The 20,010-nt window shown below is 37.5% G+C and overlaps 1 protein-coding gene across 1 annotated transcript in view; it reads right to left on the reverse strand.

The window, feature by feature from the left end:
- The window catches only part of cpne9 (copine family member IX), an 82,002-nt gene that overhangs the window by 61,753 nt on the left and 239 nt on the right, over positions 1-20,010 (reverse strand). The window contains exons 2-3 of the mRNA XM_017705977.2: positions 10,138-10,178; positions 5,044-5,090 (exon numbers count right to left, since the gene is read on the reverse strand). Of these exons, the coding sequence (XP_017561466.1) occupies positions 5,044-5,090; positions 10,138-10,178 (88 nt within the window). The remainder of the gene's footprint in view (positions 1-5,043; positions 5,091-10,137; positions 10,179-20,010) is intronic.

Consider the following 20,010-nt stretch of genomic DNA (forward strand, 5'->3'; position numbering starts at 1 on the left):
TTAAAACCAAGCACACCATTGTTTTTTTTGTGAAGTTCTCAATAAGTTTGATGTGTCACACGACCCTCTTCCCAGTGAAAAAACTAAAGTTGGATCCAAAATGGCTGACTTTAAAATGGCCGCCATGGTCACCACCCATCTTGAAAAGTTTTCCCCCTCCCAGATACTAATGTGCCACAAACAGGAAGTTAATATCACCAACCATTCCCATTTTATTTGGGTGTATCCACATAAATGGCCCACCCTGTACTGTAAATAAGCTTTTGTTGGCCAGCATACATAAAGTTAGAGGTTGCTGTACAATTAAAACCCCTTTGCAAAGTTGAGAAAACAAAGTTGAGAAAACTCCAGAAACGCAGCAAAAGCCAGTCATAACACAACGGAAGTGAGAACATTTTCCTGGAAGACTCAAAGTGGATGGAATATCTATGATGAAAAATCACTGACAGAAAAAAATAAGACCACAGACACTCACATCCCAAGATCATGGTTAACCTGGCTGGCTAGTTGGTTATGTGACATATCATAGCTGTCCTGTGGTAGTTTATCTGGCATTAATAGTTAATATTTTACTAGTTAGTAATCTGCTCAAATAAAACTTAAATTACTTTTGTTCTTACTGGTGAATGTTTGTGCTGCATAGAATTTAATTAAAATAAAATAAAATCAAAAATGGAAATGAAGCAAATGTGTGCATTCATTCAATGAAAATAAATAGCATAATAAGTTAATAGCATGGACCAAAAATTAAAATCAGGCAAAAAGTGACACAGCAATCTTATAAAGTGATTGGAAAAAGCAGTGTTGCACACTGTGTACTTCTTTGGGTACCTTAACAAACTCAATCTATGAGAACTTGGTGTCCATCCTACGGCAGAACAGTGGAGATAAAAGCATCTCAGACAGTTTCTAGCTCTCATGAATTTTTTTTTCGGGAAGAGAAAAAGATTCTCAGAGTGAGTCAGCAAGAAAAACTGACCGGAACAGCCACTTGAAGAAGACAGGAGAAATGCCAGATAAAGGAAGCAGCAAAGTCTAATTGATTTTTTCTTTGTCCAAACCTGTAATTATTGAACATCGTTCAAATGACCGATACTGTCTCTGGTGTTATTTCAGCTTCTCCCATAATTACAAACTGAGACTCATGATCAACCCTGTTACAGCTTTTATTTATACAAAAGGAGAAAGAGTTTCTGAACAGTCTGTGCTCTTCTACAAAGCTGCAATGTATGAAAGTGAAGAGAAGGCAGCAAATAGTCTTCTCCTCTAAATCCTTTATATCAGCGTGTCTGATTCAATAACCAGTCGTAAGAGTACACTTAAGACTAATGCTTATTCTTTGGCTTTAACTAGTTGTGGTCATGTCTGTTGTGCTTTCATATTAGTGCAATATTTTAATGATATATCTGATAATAAACTTCATATCACTGATATGTTGTACTGGGTAAATGTCTGAGAGCCAAAGCCATTTATTTAATTTCCACTCATTTTCCAGTGATTAAATTATTTAGTAGATATTTCTGAGGAGATTAGATATAAAATAATCCACTTAGATTATGAAGGGCAAAGCCAAAGGAAAATATATGAGTTTCAAAAAATCCAAACATAAAATTTTGTAAAAGATGTTTTTCTAAAGAAAGCCAGAAACACAAGCTTCATTGTCCAAGCAGAATTTTGAACTCCAATTTTCAGCATTAGGGCTGTAATGCTGCCCAGTATCTAGTATCTTGCAACTCTATTTAAAAGCTTACAAGCTCAGTAGAGCCTTACATAAATATTTTTATAGACCCAGTTTAGCAAGTTCTTAGTGCCCCTTACTGTTTTTTCTTAGTTGTTCATGATGACTGTATTGCGTAATGTGAGGCTAAACGATTATCAGTATTGTATCAGCAGGATTTCCAGCGAAGGTGTGTCTCACATATCCATGACAAGTCCGAGTTACGGAGCTGAAATCTCCAGATGGCCCTGGCACTCAAAAGCAATGCAAAATGTGAAATTAGACCTAACCAACGACCTCTTCAGCATCACCAGACCTTGAAAAATGGCCAAATAAAACACAGTCCAACAAAAAGAGCACTTCTACAGCCTGAAGGCAAAAGGGAAGGGGCTGACACCCCCCGGGGTCTGTCTATGCACGTGTCTGCTGAGGTTGCCATAAAACAACTTTGTCCCTGTGCAAAGTAGTTTGTTTTTAGTTTTTTATTCTATTTTGGAAACTTTGCTCACCTTTTGAACAGTTTAAAATAATAAATAAAAAAGTAATAGTAATAAATAGTAAGCTTCCTTTCTGAAACTCTGGTTAACATTTACAATATTATGTGAGGGTAAGACATTCTTTTAGCATCTTTTTAGAACTCATTAACTATTAATTAGCATATCTTTTATCTTTTTATCATTTAAAATAAAGTGGTATTAATTTTTTTCATACTATTACTGTTTGGCCCACAACCCTGAGGGAGAAGCAGCTTAGAATGTGTGTGTGTGTGTGTTACTGTTTGGGTTGTGGTTTAATTGTGCTTATATGTCTGTTATGAGGGCTTTTGCTGCTTCCAGCTTTATTTAGTGTTTGACGTGTTTTTATCTGTGCATATTTTCCCTTAATTTTAATATTTTTTGTGAAGCACTCTGCCGATTTTGACAATCCTACAACTACATTTTCAGGTGTTTATTGTTTAATGGTGTTTTTGCTTGCTATCTGAGTTCTTTATGTCTCAGCCTTTACATGTCCTAGTTTAATAGCTGTTGTGATGTCATTTCTTGACATCTTAACAACAGTAGAACTGTTTTTGGTGCTATAGAGAACCACTTTGAAAAGTGTCTCTATAAAGAACCATATGCAACACATTCTCAGTCAGTTTGAACAACCATTTCACCAATGCAAATGCATTTCTCAATGCTTTAAGCATGCACATGGTTCTTTGGGTGTTCATGGTTCTAGACAGAACCTCTGTCTTTACTAAAGAATGCTTGAAGAAGTGTAGCATGTAGAGACAGACAAAACCATCACCACTGAGGTTGCTAAGTTTTAGTCTTCATTCATATTCAGGAGGCCTTTTGCATGTGAGTGGAGTTTTATCAAGTTTGATAGCTTGTGTAATTATGATGTTTACAGTTTTAATCATTATACCAGTGCTGAGAATGTTAAATAATGACACATGAATTGAACAATATTGTTTCTATATATTTTTCTTTAGCACCCCCCACCAATATGGGATCAATACTATTATTAAATTAATATTAATACTGAGGCTGAAATAGAAACTCTCTACATTCCAATATATTTTGCTTTCCAGTTTTGTGTTGCTTATACAATATATATCCAAAAGTGTCCTGACAGACTTTCTAATTAGTGAGTTTATCTACTTTCAGGCGTATTTATTGCTGAAACGAGTCTTCAATCGCACATAGACAGCTTGTATATCTCCATAGAAGAGTGCTGACCAATAGAATGAGGTTCTCTGGAGCAACCGCACATAAACCAAAGGTCACCATGCCACTGATCATCCAACATCAGCACCAGACCTAACTAATGCATTTGTGCCCACAATCAAATCCTCACAGCAATGTTCCAGCATTTAGTGTAAAGCCTTCCCAAAAGAGTACAGGCTGCAGCAAAGGAGGACAAAGTCTATATTGCTACCCTTGATTTCATAGGAAATGCTGGATGGAGAGCAGGTGTCTACAGACTTTTGGAGATGTAACATATAACAATATAACAACATTCGCCCAAATAAGGACTCAAGGGTTTAAGTCTTTTTTGTCCATTAGAAAAAAATAGCATTTTCAAAAATTGCTGTTGCACATTGTTGTAAACAAAAATATCTCAAAGCCGATTTGGCTTATGAACAGTTTTCCCTCTGATGTCACCAGGTCCTCTGAATCACAAGGTTGTTAAGTAGTCAAAATATGATGGTACATGAACATGAAACCTACCGATTTCTTTTGCTATTTTTAAATAATAATACACTTTTCTAATGTATTTTTATGCACTTTTTCGAATGTCCAGTGTCACTTTTCTCATGAATATAGTAAGCCTACAACCTAATTTTGGCCACAGTATTCTTTTTTAACTCTTTTTTTTTCAAGTCAAGTCAAAGTATATTTCTATAGCACTTTTTACAACAGGCATTGTCGTAAAGCAGCCTTAAAGACAAATCTGGCTCCAAGCCCCCATGAGCAAGCCAGTGGCCACAGTGCCAAGGAAAAACTCCCTAAGAGCAAGAGGTGGTTTGGATAGTGTAGTGGGTAACACCTCTGCCTTGTAGACTGAGGTTCAATCCCCACCTGGGTAAACACCCTACACTATACCAATAAGAGTCCTTGGGCAAGACTCCCAACACTACTTGTGCCTACCTGTGTAAATTGAACAAATTGTAAGTCGCTCTGGATAAGAGCGTCAGCCAAGTGCCATGAATAAATAAATAAGAGGAAGAAACCTTGAGAGGAACCAAGACTCAAAAGAGAGACTCATCCTCCTTTTGTCAACACCGGGTAGCAAACAATAACACGAGCAAAATGAACAGAGGATAAGGGATATTTTTGAATAATTTGATATGTGTCATGTATTTTAACATTTGTATGAAATATACATTTTTTTCTTCCCTGTAGTAATCTGAGCATTATCTTTTACGGATACTCAAATACCAAAATTAGTCAGAATGCACAACTTTTGTTAATGTTGCAGCAGTGTTCAATGCTATACCCTGCCATATTGTTTTAATAGAACTGAAGAAATGGTGTTGGAGAGTGTGTAGTGGTCATAGAAAACGTACAGCTGGGCTTTGGCCCTTATTACTAGAGAAGGTTTAATCATTTATCATTAGCATGTTAACTTTGACAGCTCTAGTTTTAACTGTGCACAGATTTAGCTGCTCTACTGGCTGCTCTTTTATAGGCTACTGCTGCCAAAGCCACTTACCTACCACTCTTCACAAACTTGATGGCTTGTGCAGGTGGAGTGAGGGGAGTTCTCACTGTCTGAACTATTGCTGCCTCTTATAACCACTTCAGCGGTCAATAAAGGGATAAACTGTACAGACTTACCTCTCTCCATTCTTTTGTCCCAATTCCCTGCACGTACAAAACAACCACTGGAAATAATGAGAGAGAAAAACAGTCAATGATCTTGGTGTAAATAAGTCCTCCAGCCATTCGCCTGTCAGGGAGAAAATCTTGGACTAGACTAATTACGACTGGATAGCATGTCTACATTTGCAGTGAAGTCTAAGTCTATAAGTAAAACAGCAGGTAGAGCTACAAATAGGCTGGATATTAGAGGCAGTTAACGAGGAGAGAGAGGGGAAACAGCATCTGGAGTCTAGAAATTAAAGAAGATGAAAAACAGTGAAAGGCTATTGGACAGATGGAGGAAATCAGACCCATGTACTGAAATGAAGAGAGGGCTGGGAGAAGCGTGGCGCCAAGTGGGTATGGACTGTCAGACTGATTGCAGGTTTTATGGGATGTGACTGATGGGGAGGATAACTGAAAACTCCAGTTTCTGCTGGTTGGAGACTGGAACATCAGCTGAGAAAATCCATGAATCAATTACTCTATTCACTCCTATTCATTAGAAAGACAGGGTTCCAACACCAAAGAACCTGGATTAACTGCAGCTTGGGGGGCATTAATTAAGCAAGGGAAACTTGAGAATTCAAGTTCCCCATCAAATTAATCACTGTCTGCAATTTTAAAAAATCTACAAAGAAGATTCAACAAGAAACTTTAAGGCCAGGGCTCAGCCAGGAATCTAATTTATACAATTTTGCCTGTTACTGTAAATGTAGTTGATTGGTCAAAATATGTTTAGCATCTAACGTTTGCTTCTTTAATTTTGCATTGGATGTACAAGGAATTGGATGTAGCTAACAAGTAATAGCAGTTAATTCTTGATAATTAAATTAAATTTTCAAAAAACGGAAAGCAATTTGAATAATGGACTTTTACCCGTTTTATAAAGGTATGACCTTCAGTGCATCAGTTTTTAGCTGTAGCAGTGCACTTTTTTATATTAAACCTTGGCACAAATAAAGAACAGACAGGGGAGAAAGTGGAAAAAATAAATAAACAAATAAATAAATAAACTGAAAAAAATGTATAAAACAGTGAAATAAACTGATACAGAAGAATATTATTAAAACAAAGGAAACAAAAAAAAACAAAACAATAATATTAAACAGATTATTTACACAAAATGCCAAAATCAAAACACAGGTTCCAGGTTTCCACAGATTTGTTATTACAAAAAAAAAGATAAGGATTTCAGATAATCTTTGACGAAATGAAATCGATAATAAAATCGAGTCTAATCGTGCACTTTACTGTTATGTATATAGTTATTTGCCAATAAAATGATTAGATTACACAAAAGAAAATTCTATTAAATTTGATCATTTCTAAAACATTTAATATATAGGTCAAATTCACTATAAATAAAGTCCAAGACAAAACTGCAACTATAGTGCCATAGTCTTTGAGTGTGGTTTAGCCTTTATTTAGGTCAGTCAAATAGTCTTTGGCAGTGAGAGCCGCAGTGATATCTCAGCAGTGGTCTGAGGGAAGCTGCTGAGACTCAATTCTTACCTCTAATTTGAGGTGGTATTGTTTGTTGTAATCTTATGCTGCAGCCTGAATGGTCTTCCTACTGCTCTGGATCACTCGCCATGATTTCCACTACATTCATTTCTTTATAACTCTACCGGGTGTTAAAAGTATACAGCTGGGTTTAGCACATGCGCTCAGGTATAAAGTGTTTTTTGAGCAGCTAAAACATAATCAGTCTTTCATTCACTGACCAAAGAGCTGTTTTCAGCTTTTGAGACTGTGTGGTTAAAAAGATGCTGCTCTCTCTGCTGTCCTGCTCTGCTCATCACCGACACGCTCAAGCAGTCTCAGCAACCTGGTCAGAGCTGCCAGATTGGACAGCATCCCTCAGAATAGCATTTTATGCTAGTTGCTGTGGCAATAATTGTTAAGTTGTTTATAAATGATATTAGGCCTAGGTAATATGACCATTTATTTTTGGCATTGCACCATGAAAGTCATTTGGGGTCTTCTTTTTAATGCAGTACCCTGGCCCCTCTTTTGTAAAAGCATTTCAAGATGAAAGTCCTTTGTTTTTGGCTGAGTTTTTAGACAAGAAATCAGGCCAAACAATTTTATTTAGATTTTTTTATAGGTTTATGACCATTTTTAGCTTATATCATCAACATTAATGGTTGGATAGTTGTACCACCTGACATTTTTAGACTTTCTGAGAGAAAAATAAACTAAAATGAGTTTTATATGGATGAACTGAAATTGTTTCACATGAAAGAGATATTGTTGAATAATTTGATATGTCATGTATTTACATGATTTTTGGGGAAAGTAATGCACTTGGACACAAAAAATGCACGTCCTGTCAGTGACTCATATATCATGATAATTGATAACCCAATACAATACAGTATGTTTTTCTGACTATAGCGAAGTTAGTACTTGTAGAAAACTAACCAACTGCATGTTTCATTGTAAAAAAGTAAAATTTCTTCAGATTAACTGGATTTAGTGCAACACAATATTGTATATTGTGAACATTTATTGAAGTACTGAAATACCATATTTTTGCCATTTTGCCCACCTTTGAGTGATGTTTTCCATTAATGTACAGTACTTCAGATTTCTAATGTACATTAATAGCATCCTCATATCCTAAACCCTTGCTTCAAACCGTGTTATATTTGTTATTTATGTAGTTTATGACACTATATGACATACTGTTACACTCTCAGAAATAAAGGTACTAAACTGTCACCGGGGCGGTATCCCTCGTCTCTGGGGTTGTACACTCAAGGGTACATCTCAGTACCTTTAGTCAGGGAACATGTGTTTTCCTTAAGCCACTAAAATGATATTTTCTAAGTTGTATTGACTCCACACTCCCCGTCTCATCTCCAGCCTTTTTATTTTATTGTTCTGTTTTAAAACATTAGGTTATGAAAAGGTAAAAATATGTACTTTTCACCTGGAAAAACATATTTAAGGTTCAAAATTGGACCCTAGCATGGGGGAGGGGGGCTTTGGGATGGGAGGGAGGGCTTTGGGATGGGAGGAGGTTCTTTTGGATGGGAGGGGGGGGCTTTGGGATGGGAGGGGGGGGGCTTTGGGATGGGAGGGGGGGGCTTTGGGATGGGGGGGCAGTGAGCAAGCCATTATGGGAAAAAAAACATGGTGATTTAAAATGTAGAAGAGGCTGGCCTGCACATCATACATGAGCGACAGCTTTGTGATTTCACATAAACATTGACTTCAGCATAAGAGTCTCTTTGACTCTTTCATTTATGACCTTCAGAAGGTCACTTAAGCAGCTTTTAATGAGATCGAATCAAGACACAAATTACTACAACTCAGACGAGGTCTGCCAAGCATTTAATTGCCCCAGGCATTAGGGTGGATTATTAAAAGGGGAAATAAAAGCAGCACCTCTGACACACTAGGTCAGGATCTGTTTTTGGAGGTTTGGGATATCTTTTTAAAGGGTGAATGCCCAGCCTTGAGCTATCTTTAAATTAATTGAGAAAAGCACAATTAAACTCCAAGTCCAAGCTGCATATAAGTTCAATACTGTACAATAAAAAACCCATTACAATTAAAGAGCTTCAGTACAGAAACTAATTTACAGTACTGTGCTAAAGCCAGAGACCACCTTATATATTTCATATATATTACCACCCCATCACCATCCCATCTCCTCCCTGTTCCTTAGTTCTGCATCAGTCCTACTACAGCTATAAGGGAGGGTGGCCTTCTAGATACAGGCAGAAGCTGCCCAGAACTCCAGTCAAAGTTCTCAGAGTTCTTCCCTCATACTACCACTACCATGTTGAAGGCATGATCTGAACTCACAAGCTTAGGCTGCACTTAAAGCTTTCATCTTTGAGAGAGAGCCCATCTTTCCAATGTGAGAAGACAACTCAGTGCTATGGGTCTGAAAGGATGTGTTGCTGTCAAGAAGCCTCACTTAGAAAAGTTAATAGAGAAATAGAAGAACATCTGCCCTGAAACATTGTAAACATTTTTGATGTTAAGGTTTTATGGACTCATTAGTTTAAATTTTACAATAGCCTAAAGTAGATCTTTGGATGTAACAGGAGGCAGAATGTACACCACCAAAGAATTGAAAGTCAAGAATTTGAAAGAAATGTCAACAACCATCAATCAAGCATGAAGGATCAGTCCAGGTTTGCGGATGTATAACAACATCTGGAGTTGGTGATTTGTTGTTGATTGAAGACATCATGAAGGCCAAATTTTAATACATCATGCAGTACCCTCTTAAAAATGTTGGACTGAGAGGAAATTAACAAACAGCAAAACAACAGCCCAAGCTCACTGCTGAGAAGACCAAGATGCACTTAAAGAAGTTGCTGGTGTTCTCACAACAGTGGACTGACCACCCCAGAGTCCAGATCTCAGCATCAGAAAATGCTAAACCAACTTCTATGATTGAACTTCGGAGGTGTGGAAAAATATCCCTGCAGATTTCTTTGAAAAACTGAAAGCAAATCTCCTGAAAGGAATGGAAGCTGCAATAAAGGCAAATGGTGGACAAAATGGGAGACTAAATATTTTAAAAATCCATATATCAAAATCTGTATAGCTAAATTTGGTTGTTTTGTTTAATTTTCTGTTAAATGTTTGTTTATTTTGCTTTATTCCTGATGCTGAATTTTTTTTTAAGAACTTATACCATGAAAAGTCTCTGACTCCTGCACAGTAATTAACATGAATGTGTCTTGTTGGTTTAAACCAATTCAGCAGCTCAATTTGTTACTAATGCACACATACAATGGACTGTTTTGCATAACCAGTTTAAATATATGCAACATTTTAAAGAAATGAACTGACACTGAGATAATTATTAAGTAACTAGCAACAAGATAAAGCACACCATAATAATGTTTTCACTTAATGGCATGGCTTGTATTGGCCTGGCTTGTATTGGCCATTAGATGGGTTTTTTAGGGAATTTGAAAATGCCAGCTGCTCTTAACATTGCTTTAAAAATCACAAGGAATGGACCAAAATTAATCCACATTAACATTTCTCAACCAAAATCCATGACAAGTTGCTAACAAGCCAACACATTTCACTCACCTGGATCAGACTTGGAGAATGTGTCCACGTCCAAAAGGTTCCTATGGAAACAGACAAAAAAAAAAGTAAATGATACTTTGACAAAGTGGGGTTAAGGATGTAAACAAAACACGAAAAGACCTTCATTAACATCACTGAGGCAACATGGTATCCATGACTATAGAAGCTTGAATGGCTTGTACACATAATGAATAGAACCGCATTATGTTCTCCCATCTCTTTTTTGGTGTCTTCTTGTTGCTTAAGATGAAAAGTAGAGATCTGCAAAGATTGCCCAGAGGAAATGCAAGTAAATGGGCCAAACAGATGCACTCAAAAATGGATAAACTGTAATTATAGACTTTCCACTTTCACTCTGCTCTTTAAACGGTTTTCTTAAAAACTACAGCATTAGCGATAATGGTCTTTTCTCACTCTTATTTCTGAAATTGAAGATTTTTCTTAAGAGTCAAGGCACCTCAGGAGAACATTTCTAGCTAAGAAGCCTCTATTTGTGCACTATTTCAGTGAGTGGAGTCATTTGGGGTTAGGGTGGGCAAATAAAGACCACCAGATATACCTTGTAAAGTGCTGTTTGGAGCAGTGCTATAGATTAATCACTAGTGGTTTTCTAAGGAACTTTTGAGTGGATGGTTCTTTAAAGGACATAAAAATAGTTTCTGCCCCATAGAGAATGACAATTTAATTGTGCAAAGGACCGTTTACATGCCAAGTGTCAAACACAAGACCCGTGGGCCAAATCAGGCCTATGACACAGTCCTATTCAGCCTGATTAATGATTTTATTTTCCTATTCTTAGTTTCATCCTTAGATGCACTACAGTCCTCAGCATGCACTGCAACATAATGTACATATGTTACTAAATCTAAAACATTTTTTTTTTATTTAGAATTGTTTTTGAACACGTTTTAATGCCTATTTATAGTTTTGGCATATTTTGAATGTTTGGGTCATGGCAAAATGTGAAATGAAATGAAATAAAAACACAGCTTGCCCAGAGACTTGTGGAGATTTTGTAATATGGCCCTTTTAATGGGTGAGTTTGACATCCTTGATCTAACTGCTCAAATTATTCTTTCAGTTGTCATGGTTCTATAATACTATGCAAAAACCAGAGATGACCCTTCATTTATTCATTTAATTTACAGGCAAAACAGCTATAAAGTCATGTTTCAGTGTCAGGAAAAAGCAGAAATTATGTATTTAATGGAAAAATACACAGAAGCCTCAACAACTAAATATAATGTCAAAATTTTGATTGCTTAGTTTGTCTGCTTTCTGTCTTTATTGCAGTTCCCATTCTTTTCAGGAGACTCATCGCAGGGATGTTTTTCCAACTTTCGAAGTTCAGTCTTAGAAGTTGGTTTAGTATTTTGTTTCTTACAATCCAAATAAGCCCAAACACATTCAGTGATATTGAGGTCTGGACCCTGGGGTGGTCAGTCCATTGTTCAGCTTCTTTGTTTGATGTCTCTCCTTTTTTTCAGAGAGGCTTCTTGACAGTTACACATTCTTTCAGACTCATAGTGCTGAGAAGACAACTCACAGTGGAAGGATGGACAGAAACGCCTGCGGATTTTTTCAGATCTGAAGCAGCTTGATTTTCTTTTCTGTCTAAAAGATGAAAGTTTTAAGCAATGTTTATCAGGCTGGGACATTTTTGGTGGTCTAGCAGTGGTCTTCATCCATATGCATATGGATTATCTTACATCCAACCCTACTTAGAAATTCGTATCTCCTGAGCAATGGATAACTTGTACTTAATGGTTGTTTTGGCGGGAAATTAAATGAACAATATATATATATATGTGTGTGTGTGTGTGTGTGTGTGTGTGTATCCAGGAAGCACCCAGGAACCTATTTTTAAGAATCTAGTCAGAATACTGTACTCTCATATCTTGAACAAGACCAGTGCATTTGAGAGGTGGATAAGAGACGAAGAGGAAGGGGGGTTGGGGGCAATAGCCATGCAACTCAAGAGGGAAATGTATTCCATCCATCCTCTCTCAGCTGGGTGCTGATATGAGCTCCAGAAGGCTGCCTGAGACATCAGGTGTGACTCTGCCTGTGACGTTTCACCTCAAGATAAACAAATCTCAATCCTTCCTATCACAGCAGGAGATTCGTCTACCCTATTGTGCTGAGCTGAGACCATTGATGGATGTGTCTGTGAACAGACTGTAGTAGTAATAGTACTGCTTGTTTTGTTGTAATGGACAGTTAAAGCGATGCTTCAGCCAGAAATTACATTTACAGCTTCTGTCCTATGCTGAATATAGTCAGTCAGCCAAGACATGTTTGTGTCTGAAGTTTGCATGTTCAGTTTTGCACTGGAGCTTTAATAAACACCAACCCAAAGCATGGGAAAGACATGGCATATGAGGAGGGTGGATGCACACTCACAAAACCCACCCTTCTCACACAGTATTAACAATCAAACACAAATACACTATAAATAACCCAACAAAAACACCGACAGCAACAATTATTGCAAACATAATCTAGTGTAAAATGCCCGCATGCAGCCATGTAAAGGGTAGTTAAAACTCAGGACAACACCTGTCATCTAAACCAGCTGACCATAGCATTCAGCTACACAGTGAAAATTTGCTAATTTTTTAGTTCATAGTGAATCATACAGTGTCCTGAACCACATCAACAAGTCTTCACTACCCTAACCGGATGCAGTTTGATTGGGCACTGATTTTGGGAGTGTATTTATGTAAAATATTAGGGTGACTATTGACTTTGACTGTACTACTAACTGTAAATTAAATTTAAAGCCAGAAATAGTCATTTAAATGGCAGAGATGGCAGTTTTATGGCGCATGTCACATGTCTTTATTTATTAACTTCACGTGTACAGTCAGAAAGGAAGTCCGGCTTGTTGTTGATGAAGCTCTCAAGTGCAAAATCAACATTTTACTGATGAAGATATGAAGACTATAGCAGATCTTTCACTCACATCCTTGGAAGACATGTCCTTTACCAAGGTTTGACTGAATGCTCTTTCAACATGTTCACAGTCATCAGACTTATCCACTCAGGGAATGGGTCCGAGGCACAACCCATGCTACAAAATGTTCATCTGTACATTGCGTGCAATTGCGCAATTCCACCAGAGAGGTCTCCATACGCACAAATCTTACACAGTGCAGCTTTAATGTTAAAAGAATTTTATTTCAAGTGATTTTGGAGCATTTCTACTGGTTCATTCTTTAAGAAAGGTTTCACACACTGGTAATGGAGATTTTATGGAGAATGTGTTGTACATGGTTCTTTAAAGAACTTTTTTGAAAATGAGCTCCCCATGGCAGTGCGGCCCATGGTCAGACACTGTAACATCTTTGTTTACATCTCGACCGTTGAATTATACAGATTTTTTTTTTTAAATTGGTGCAGTTCCCCCTTAAATGTCATGAATGGATATCCATTCTCAGTATTTTCTGTAATAAACAAATCAGAGATTAGCTAGAAGTTTGGAGCTTGTTAGGCACCATGTTGCCCATTGTGATTCTCCTTCAAACTCCCCACATTGAGTGACAGAGAGGCAGGAAGGCATCTGGTGTGCCCTGTGATGACAGCTACAAACAAGCTTGATGAATTGGCTTCCCTCGTGAAGTGCTTTAACAATTTGGCAGCACAAAGCACAGAGGGGAAACAAAGACATCTTTCCAAGTCATTTTGGGTTGTTTCTTTTGGTCCATTCACTATGAAATTTACACAGTATTTAAAGGACAACAGGCATTTTCAGATTACGTCAAAAACTGAAAAACGACAAAAATGGAGATACAAGGTTTTTCTTCTGACAGCAGCGATATGTTAGGATTCCAGTCAGACGATAATTTACCACTTGAGCTCAAAACTTGAATGAGTGAGATATCAGGTAAGGTGTTCATTAGTGAGTTGAGTTGTTGCTGCGTTCAACCAAGCTTTCCATGCTTTACCCACAAATGCATTCTTCTGTAGCCAGGTTGGATGAGCTTTACAGAACGTCAGAAATCCTATTCTGTAGGTATGAGACGTAAAATGCTACAGAACTGCACTGGACAATATTATAGCTACACACTTACAAATTATGGTTCTTCAAGGGTCCTTTAGTGAAGAAAATAGTGCTATATAGAACCATGAACACTCAAGTGGCCCTTTACATGATTAAATGGTTCTTTGTATCATGAAATGGATCTTCAGACTGATAAAGAATGTGCTGTAGATGGTGCTATATAGAACCATTTTAGCCTTGTAGCACCAAAAAAAGTGTTCTTCTATTGTAACAGGCTTGACATCATAAGAACCTTTGATGATGAGGAAACCTTTCACAATGCAAAGAACGAGGGGTGGGAATCTCTAGGCACCTCACAATTGGATTCAATTACGATTCAGAGGGCCGCAATGTGATTATAAAACCTTTATCGATGCATCTTGAGGCACTGGTCTTTTTTTCTATACAGGATCTCTTTTCTTTCTCACTCTGTGACGACTTGGTACTTTTAATGCAAAGTATTTGTAATGATCTATAATGAATTTACTTCCAATATCTTTTACTAACAAACCAAATGTAAGTGATGTGGTAAGTGAACTGGAAGGCTCTCATTCACTGCTTTTGTTTGGAGCTCATTAGACGCTGCTGCTACTCATCTGTGATCAAATGCGCTGTTATGGTGAAATAAGATCCAGTGATAGTGAGTGTCCATGCAGCACATGTTACAGCCGTCCTGCCCGTTTTCTTTAGTTATTTTATAACTCTGGGCTTGTAGAGAGTCAGGGGTCACTGTGTCAGTAAAATATCTGTGAATGTGCAACACAGCACGAAACCCCCGTTTCTCAACAAGACTGCAGGCCACTTAGCAACACAGTCTCTTCTGGCTAGTAGCTACAAAAAGGCAGAGAGAGATTTAGCTAAGACGAACATTTGGAGATGAATGGACTTGTTCGCATTTATAAGCACATTAGTTGGTTTCCTGGAACATTAAATCTACAACGAGAGACTGTTAATCACTAAAAAGTTGTGAAGCAGAAGTCGCTTCACTTTCAAATTTTCCCGTTCCACCTTAAATGGTGCTGCATTTACCCACTTCCAAGTTCCGCTCTTTGCGTTCCGTCAACAATATGTTATAAATTAAAATTTAGAAAATCCATTTTTGACATTTATGAATTGATTCAGAATCATTCACGTCCGCATCGCGATGCATCTGAGATGATGTTTCCTTTAATGATTAATTGTGAATATTATATTTCTGAAATCAAGATTTGTTTTAAAAAAAATAGAAACAAGAAATCACTTCACCAAAAACCCTTTTTGGTATCATTCAAGAGTGTAGAACTGGCAGAATTTGAGTGAACAGCGTTATTCTAACACTGTCCTTTAACTTTAACAGTTAAAGTTAGAGTTAAGTGGCAGAATCACAACTTTGTTGTTCAAAACAGACTGCCCCTTTAATTCCTTTAAAATTCCAGGCTTGTCAAACACAGTGCAAACTCGTTCTTAATCTTAGGTTATAGAAGTCTTCAATGAAACTTTAGGCCCACCGACAGGCTTTTAAGGGGGTTAAAAACAACAACTAATAGATATGTACATCATGACATGCATCTGTCGTCTAAACCGGCTGACCATATTCTTCAACTACTCAGTGAACTTCTGCGCATTTTTATGGTTCACAGTGAATCATAAAGTGTCTTAAACAATGACGACAGGTCTTCACTACCCTAACTGGATGCAGTTTGATTGGGCACTGAGAGAAGTGTTGGTGGTGTATTTATGTAAAAGATTTGGGTGACTATTGACTTTGACTGTCTACTAACTGTACATTAAAATTTGATTTGGGGTTTTACACATCACACATCTTTATTTATTAACTTCACATGCACAGTCAGAAAGAAAGTGCAGTAGTAGAAGTAAAGGCAATGGTTCTATTTAGAAACATGAGTTCTATATAGAACTGTTTCTTTGCATGGTGAAATTTTCTAATTGATGGAAAATGTGTTGTGTAAGGTTGTTTAATAAACCCAAAAAGGGTTCTGCCACTTATGTCAAGCTTATAAAATATGGTGTTATATACATTTCAAAAAGATTATATAGAGAGTCATATAGAACACAATTATTTCACCATGCAAAGAATTATTTAAGCACAATGTTCTCTATAGAACACATTTCTAAATAGAATCACTGCCTTTACTAAAGAACCGTTGAAGAACCATCTTTTGCAAGTGTGCAGCATAGAATATCTACATTTTTAAAAAAGGTTGTGTACATCTAATTTACAAAAGTAGATCTTCAAATAATCATTCCTTAAATGGTTCTTTAGGGATCCAGAAGTGGTTCTTCTAAGTCATTGCACCAAAACCCTTTTTTTGGCACCGTTCATGAGTCTAGAACTGGCTTAATTTGAGTGAACAGCATTATTCCAACACTGTCCTTTAATGTTACAGTGTAAGTTAAGCAGCAGGATTGCAACTTTTGTTGTTCAGCACAGTTTGCGCCTTTAAAACGACATCTAATAAAGATATGAGAAATTGATTTCACCCTGGCAGGATAAAATGCAGTCACTCTGCTGCATATTCTTCTTCACTCGTCTGCTTTGTCCTTTGTGCTAAACTACGATGTGTCACTTGAACATCCTGAGATGACTACCGTCCCAATCCAATAAACACCATTTTTGCCTTGAAACTCAGCAGGCACTCTTTTGGGCAGCTGCACATGTGTCTTCTGTTAAAAAAAAAGAAAAAAAAAAAGAAAGCCTTCCTCCATCAGGGAACGCATCAAATGAAGGTAAGGCTTTATGCAAACACAAAGGCAGCATCAGCAGTCAACACATTCATTATTCAAGAGGGGATAAAAGGCTGGGCTGGCAGTTGGCGCCAGCTGCGTCTGTCCAGCGAGGGGACAAGCACAGTGAGAGCGGAGGTCAGCCAGGCACTTGCCATTTAAATCTGATCTCAGATTAGTTCTGCATCTTTTTTTCTCATCATGTCTAAAGGTTAGGATGTAGGTAAGAAAGGACAGCTAGCATGTGGGCATGGAAATTTGGTCTGAGTTCAGCACCAAAGGGTCAACTGTGATAACAGCGGTCAGCCAGTGGGTTTTTATCCTTTGCCATGCTGGGGAAAGCCTTGTCCAGGGCACTGGACAGAGCCAAGTTAGGACTGGACAGAGCAAAGCTGAACAAAGCCAGTCCATGCCCTTTATGGTTGCACAATACAAGAAATAGTAGGCTTTGTTGAAATGATATGAAATCATATATACTACTGTACAAAAGTCATTTATTACAAGTTATTCATTTAACAAACTTAGAAAGAACCTTCAACTACTAAACATAGTAGCATGTTTTTCAGTAGTTAGTGTGCCTTTTTTATAACTTCCATTCTTTTCAGGGGACTTGCTCTCAGTTTTTTAATGAAATCTGCAGGAATATTTTTCACACCTCCAAAGTTCAGTCTTAGAAGTTGGTTGCATTTTCTGCTCACGATCCAAAGAATCCCAAAAACATTCTGGGAGGTCTGGACTCTGGGGTGGTTAGTCCTTTGTTTTGTCTGTTTTCTTTGTCCGACATCTTGACAGCTACACATCCTTTCAGACTTATATCACTGAGTTGTCTTCTCACAGTAAGAGACAGATTGATGGACAGAAACAACTGTGGATTGTTTCAGATCTGAAGTAGCCTGATTTTTTCCTCTCTCTCAAAGATATAAGCTTTAAATACTGTTTATCTGATGGGACAGTTTTGGTGGTCTACAGGTCTGGCATATTTCTTGCAACTTTGGCTTCAACAAATCCTGTTTTTTTCACTTTGACCTTCCCCTTTTTAGGTGATCTTATTAAGATCACCTGTAGATGGTCTTATCACCAGTTTCATCTTACAGCAACAATACTGCCAAGAATTTCCTGTAGACTGGGGTTTTTGAAACTGCTGCTAGACCTGTATGACCGTACGCTTCAATACACCTGCAAATTCAGTTCCTTCACACTGTAGCCTTTGGCACGCCCAATAATTCCTTTTTGCCAATCATTAACATTTGCTTTGCAACCCATTTTCTGCACATCAAATGAGACATTTACTGCACTGAACCACCTTTTCTCAATCTATGAATTCTGCCACACACCCTGCAGGTTTTTATACCCGGATCATACAGCACCATCTGCAGGAGTCTGAAGTTACTACCACATTAAACATGCAAGGTGGCTAATTTGGGGAGCTTAGATACCCCTTCAGAAAGAATAGCTACAGCTATTTTAGATGCTCATTAGAATAAAATGGGCAAGGCAGCAAAAGTGAGTTCCACTGTTTGTGGGAATGTTGGTGTCTCTTTGAAAGGGAATAGAATGTCAGTGATTCCTTTGGGAACAGCTGTTGTTCGGAAGTCACAGCTGTAACTGATCTTAAGATTTCTTAAGAGTAGAAGGATGGAAGAGTTGAAGAGGCAGGAGGTTTAAAAAAAAGGACAGAGTGGACAAATGAAATATTGATAGATTTCATATGATAGTGTTGGAGGGTACTGTGTAATTTTCTGGTAAATATGTTTTCTAGTCCGATACAAAAAAATTATGCACTTAATGACAGATTTTACTGGAAATTGAATGAAGAATAGGTGGTCTCTGATGTTTGCACAGTAATTTATACAAGAAAATATAAGACAGCAAATGTATAAAACAATAAATACAGTGCAATACACTACAGACTTAAATAAATGTACTATACAAATTTCACCTGCTCTTCTGAAATCAAGGGTGTAAATAAGGGGTTTGTCCTCCTTTGCTGCAGTAATAGCTTCTACTCTTCTAGGAAGGCTTCACAGTAGATGATGGAATACTGCTGTGAGAATTTGGTTGCAGCCACAAGAGCATTAGTGAAGTCAGATACCGATGTTGGATGATCAGTTCTAGATCACTTCAACCTATCCCAACGGTATCAGATGGAGCTCCATCACACCAGAGAACACAGTTCCTCTGCTCAACAGCCCAGTGCTGGGGTGCTTTACACATCTCTAGCTGACACTTGGCATTGGGCATGGAGACCTTAGGCTCGTGGCTGGCTGCTCCAGAGTGTCCCAGTCTATTCGTCAGGGCTTTACTATGGAGATTATGAGTGTGTAGAATGGTCTGCAGTTGGTGCACCTTAAAGTAGCTGAATTCACTAATTAGAAGGTGTGTCTGGGTATGAAATGTACATTCTACTATTTGCTGTACGGTATTTAGAATTTCACAGCCACATGCCTTATTTCTTTAAGTAAGAAGCTCTCATGTGAAATATGGAGTATAGAACAAAACAGTCAAACGTACAATAAAGCAGAATAAAAAAATCCAGCAATTATAATAGCGGTGGTGCATAGGTTTGGGCACCCCTGGTCAAATAACATTTGTTATTTTTCTAAGTGAAAATAAGTTAACAAATCCTCTACAGAGAACACACCTCTACACATTTTACCACACAACTACTCTTTATTTGCTAATGTATGGGAGTGAGGGAGGTGGTTGTGGGTGAGAGAAAACTTACATTTTTTTCCCAATATGTTAAATTCCACAAAATAGGATGCATTAACTTCTATTCACTAAGAAAATCAACAAAAAGCATTTGTCAAGGGTGCTCAAGCATTTGAATACAACTGTATTTATTCTACTTCACTGTATATTCCATCTATATTACACTTTCACAAGTAAAGCTATTAACCCTGCCACAGGCTGACGTAAGGAGCTTCCATGTTAAATATGAAATGGAAATTTGATGGCAAATTGAACCATAACAGCATTTACATAACCTATTAATAAAGCCTGTGTTAGTCAGGAAACCAATTCAGTGGTTGCACGTCAGCCTGAGGAATCACACAGACATGTAGACAGAGGATATATATATATATATATATATATATATATATATA

Source organism: Pygocentrus nattereri, chromosome 9 (assembly GCF_015220715.1).
Source record: "Pygocentrus nattereri isolate fPygNat1 chromosome 9, fPygNat1.pri, whole genome shotgun sequence".
In the NCBI taxonomy this organism is placed as follows: Eukaryota; Metazoa; Chordata; class Actinopteri; order Characiformes; family Serrasalmidae; genus Pygocentrus; species Pygocentrus nattereri.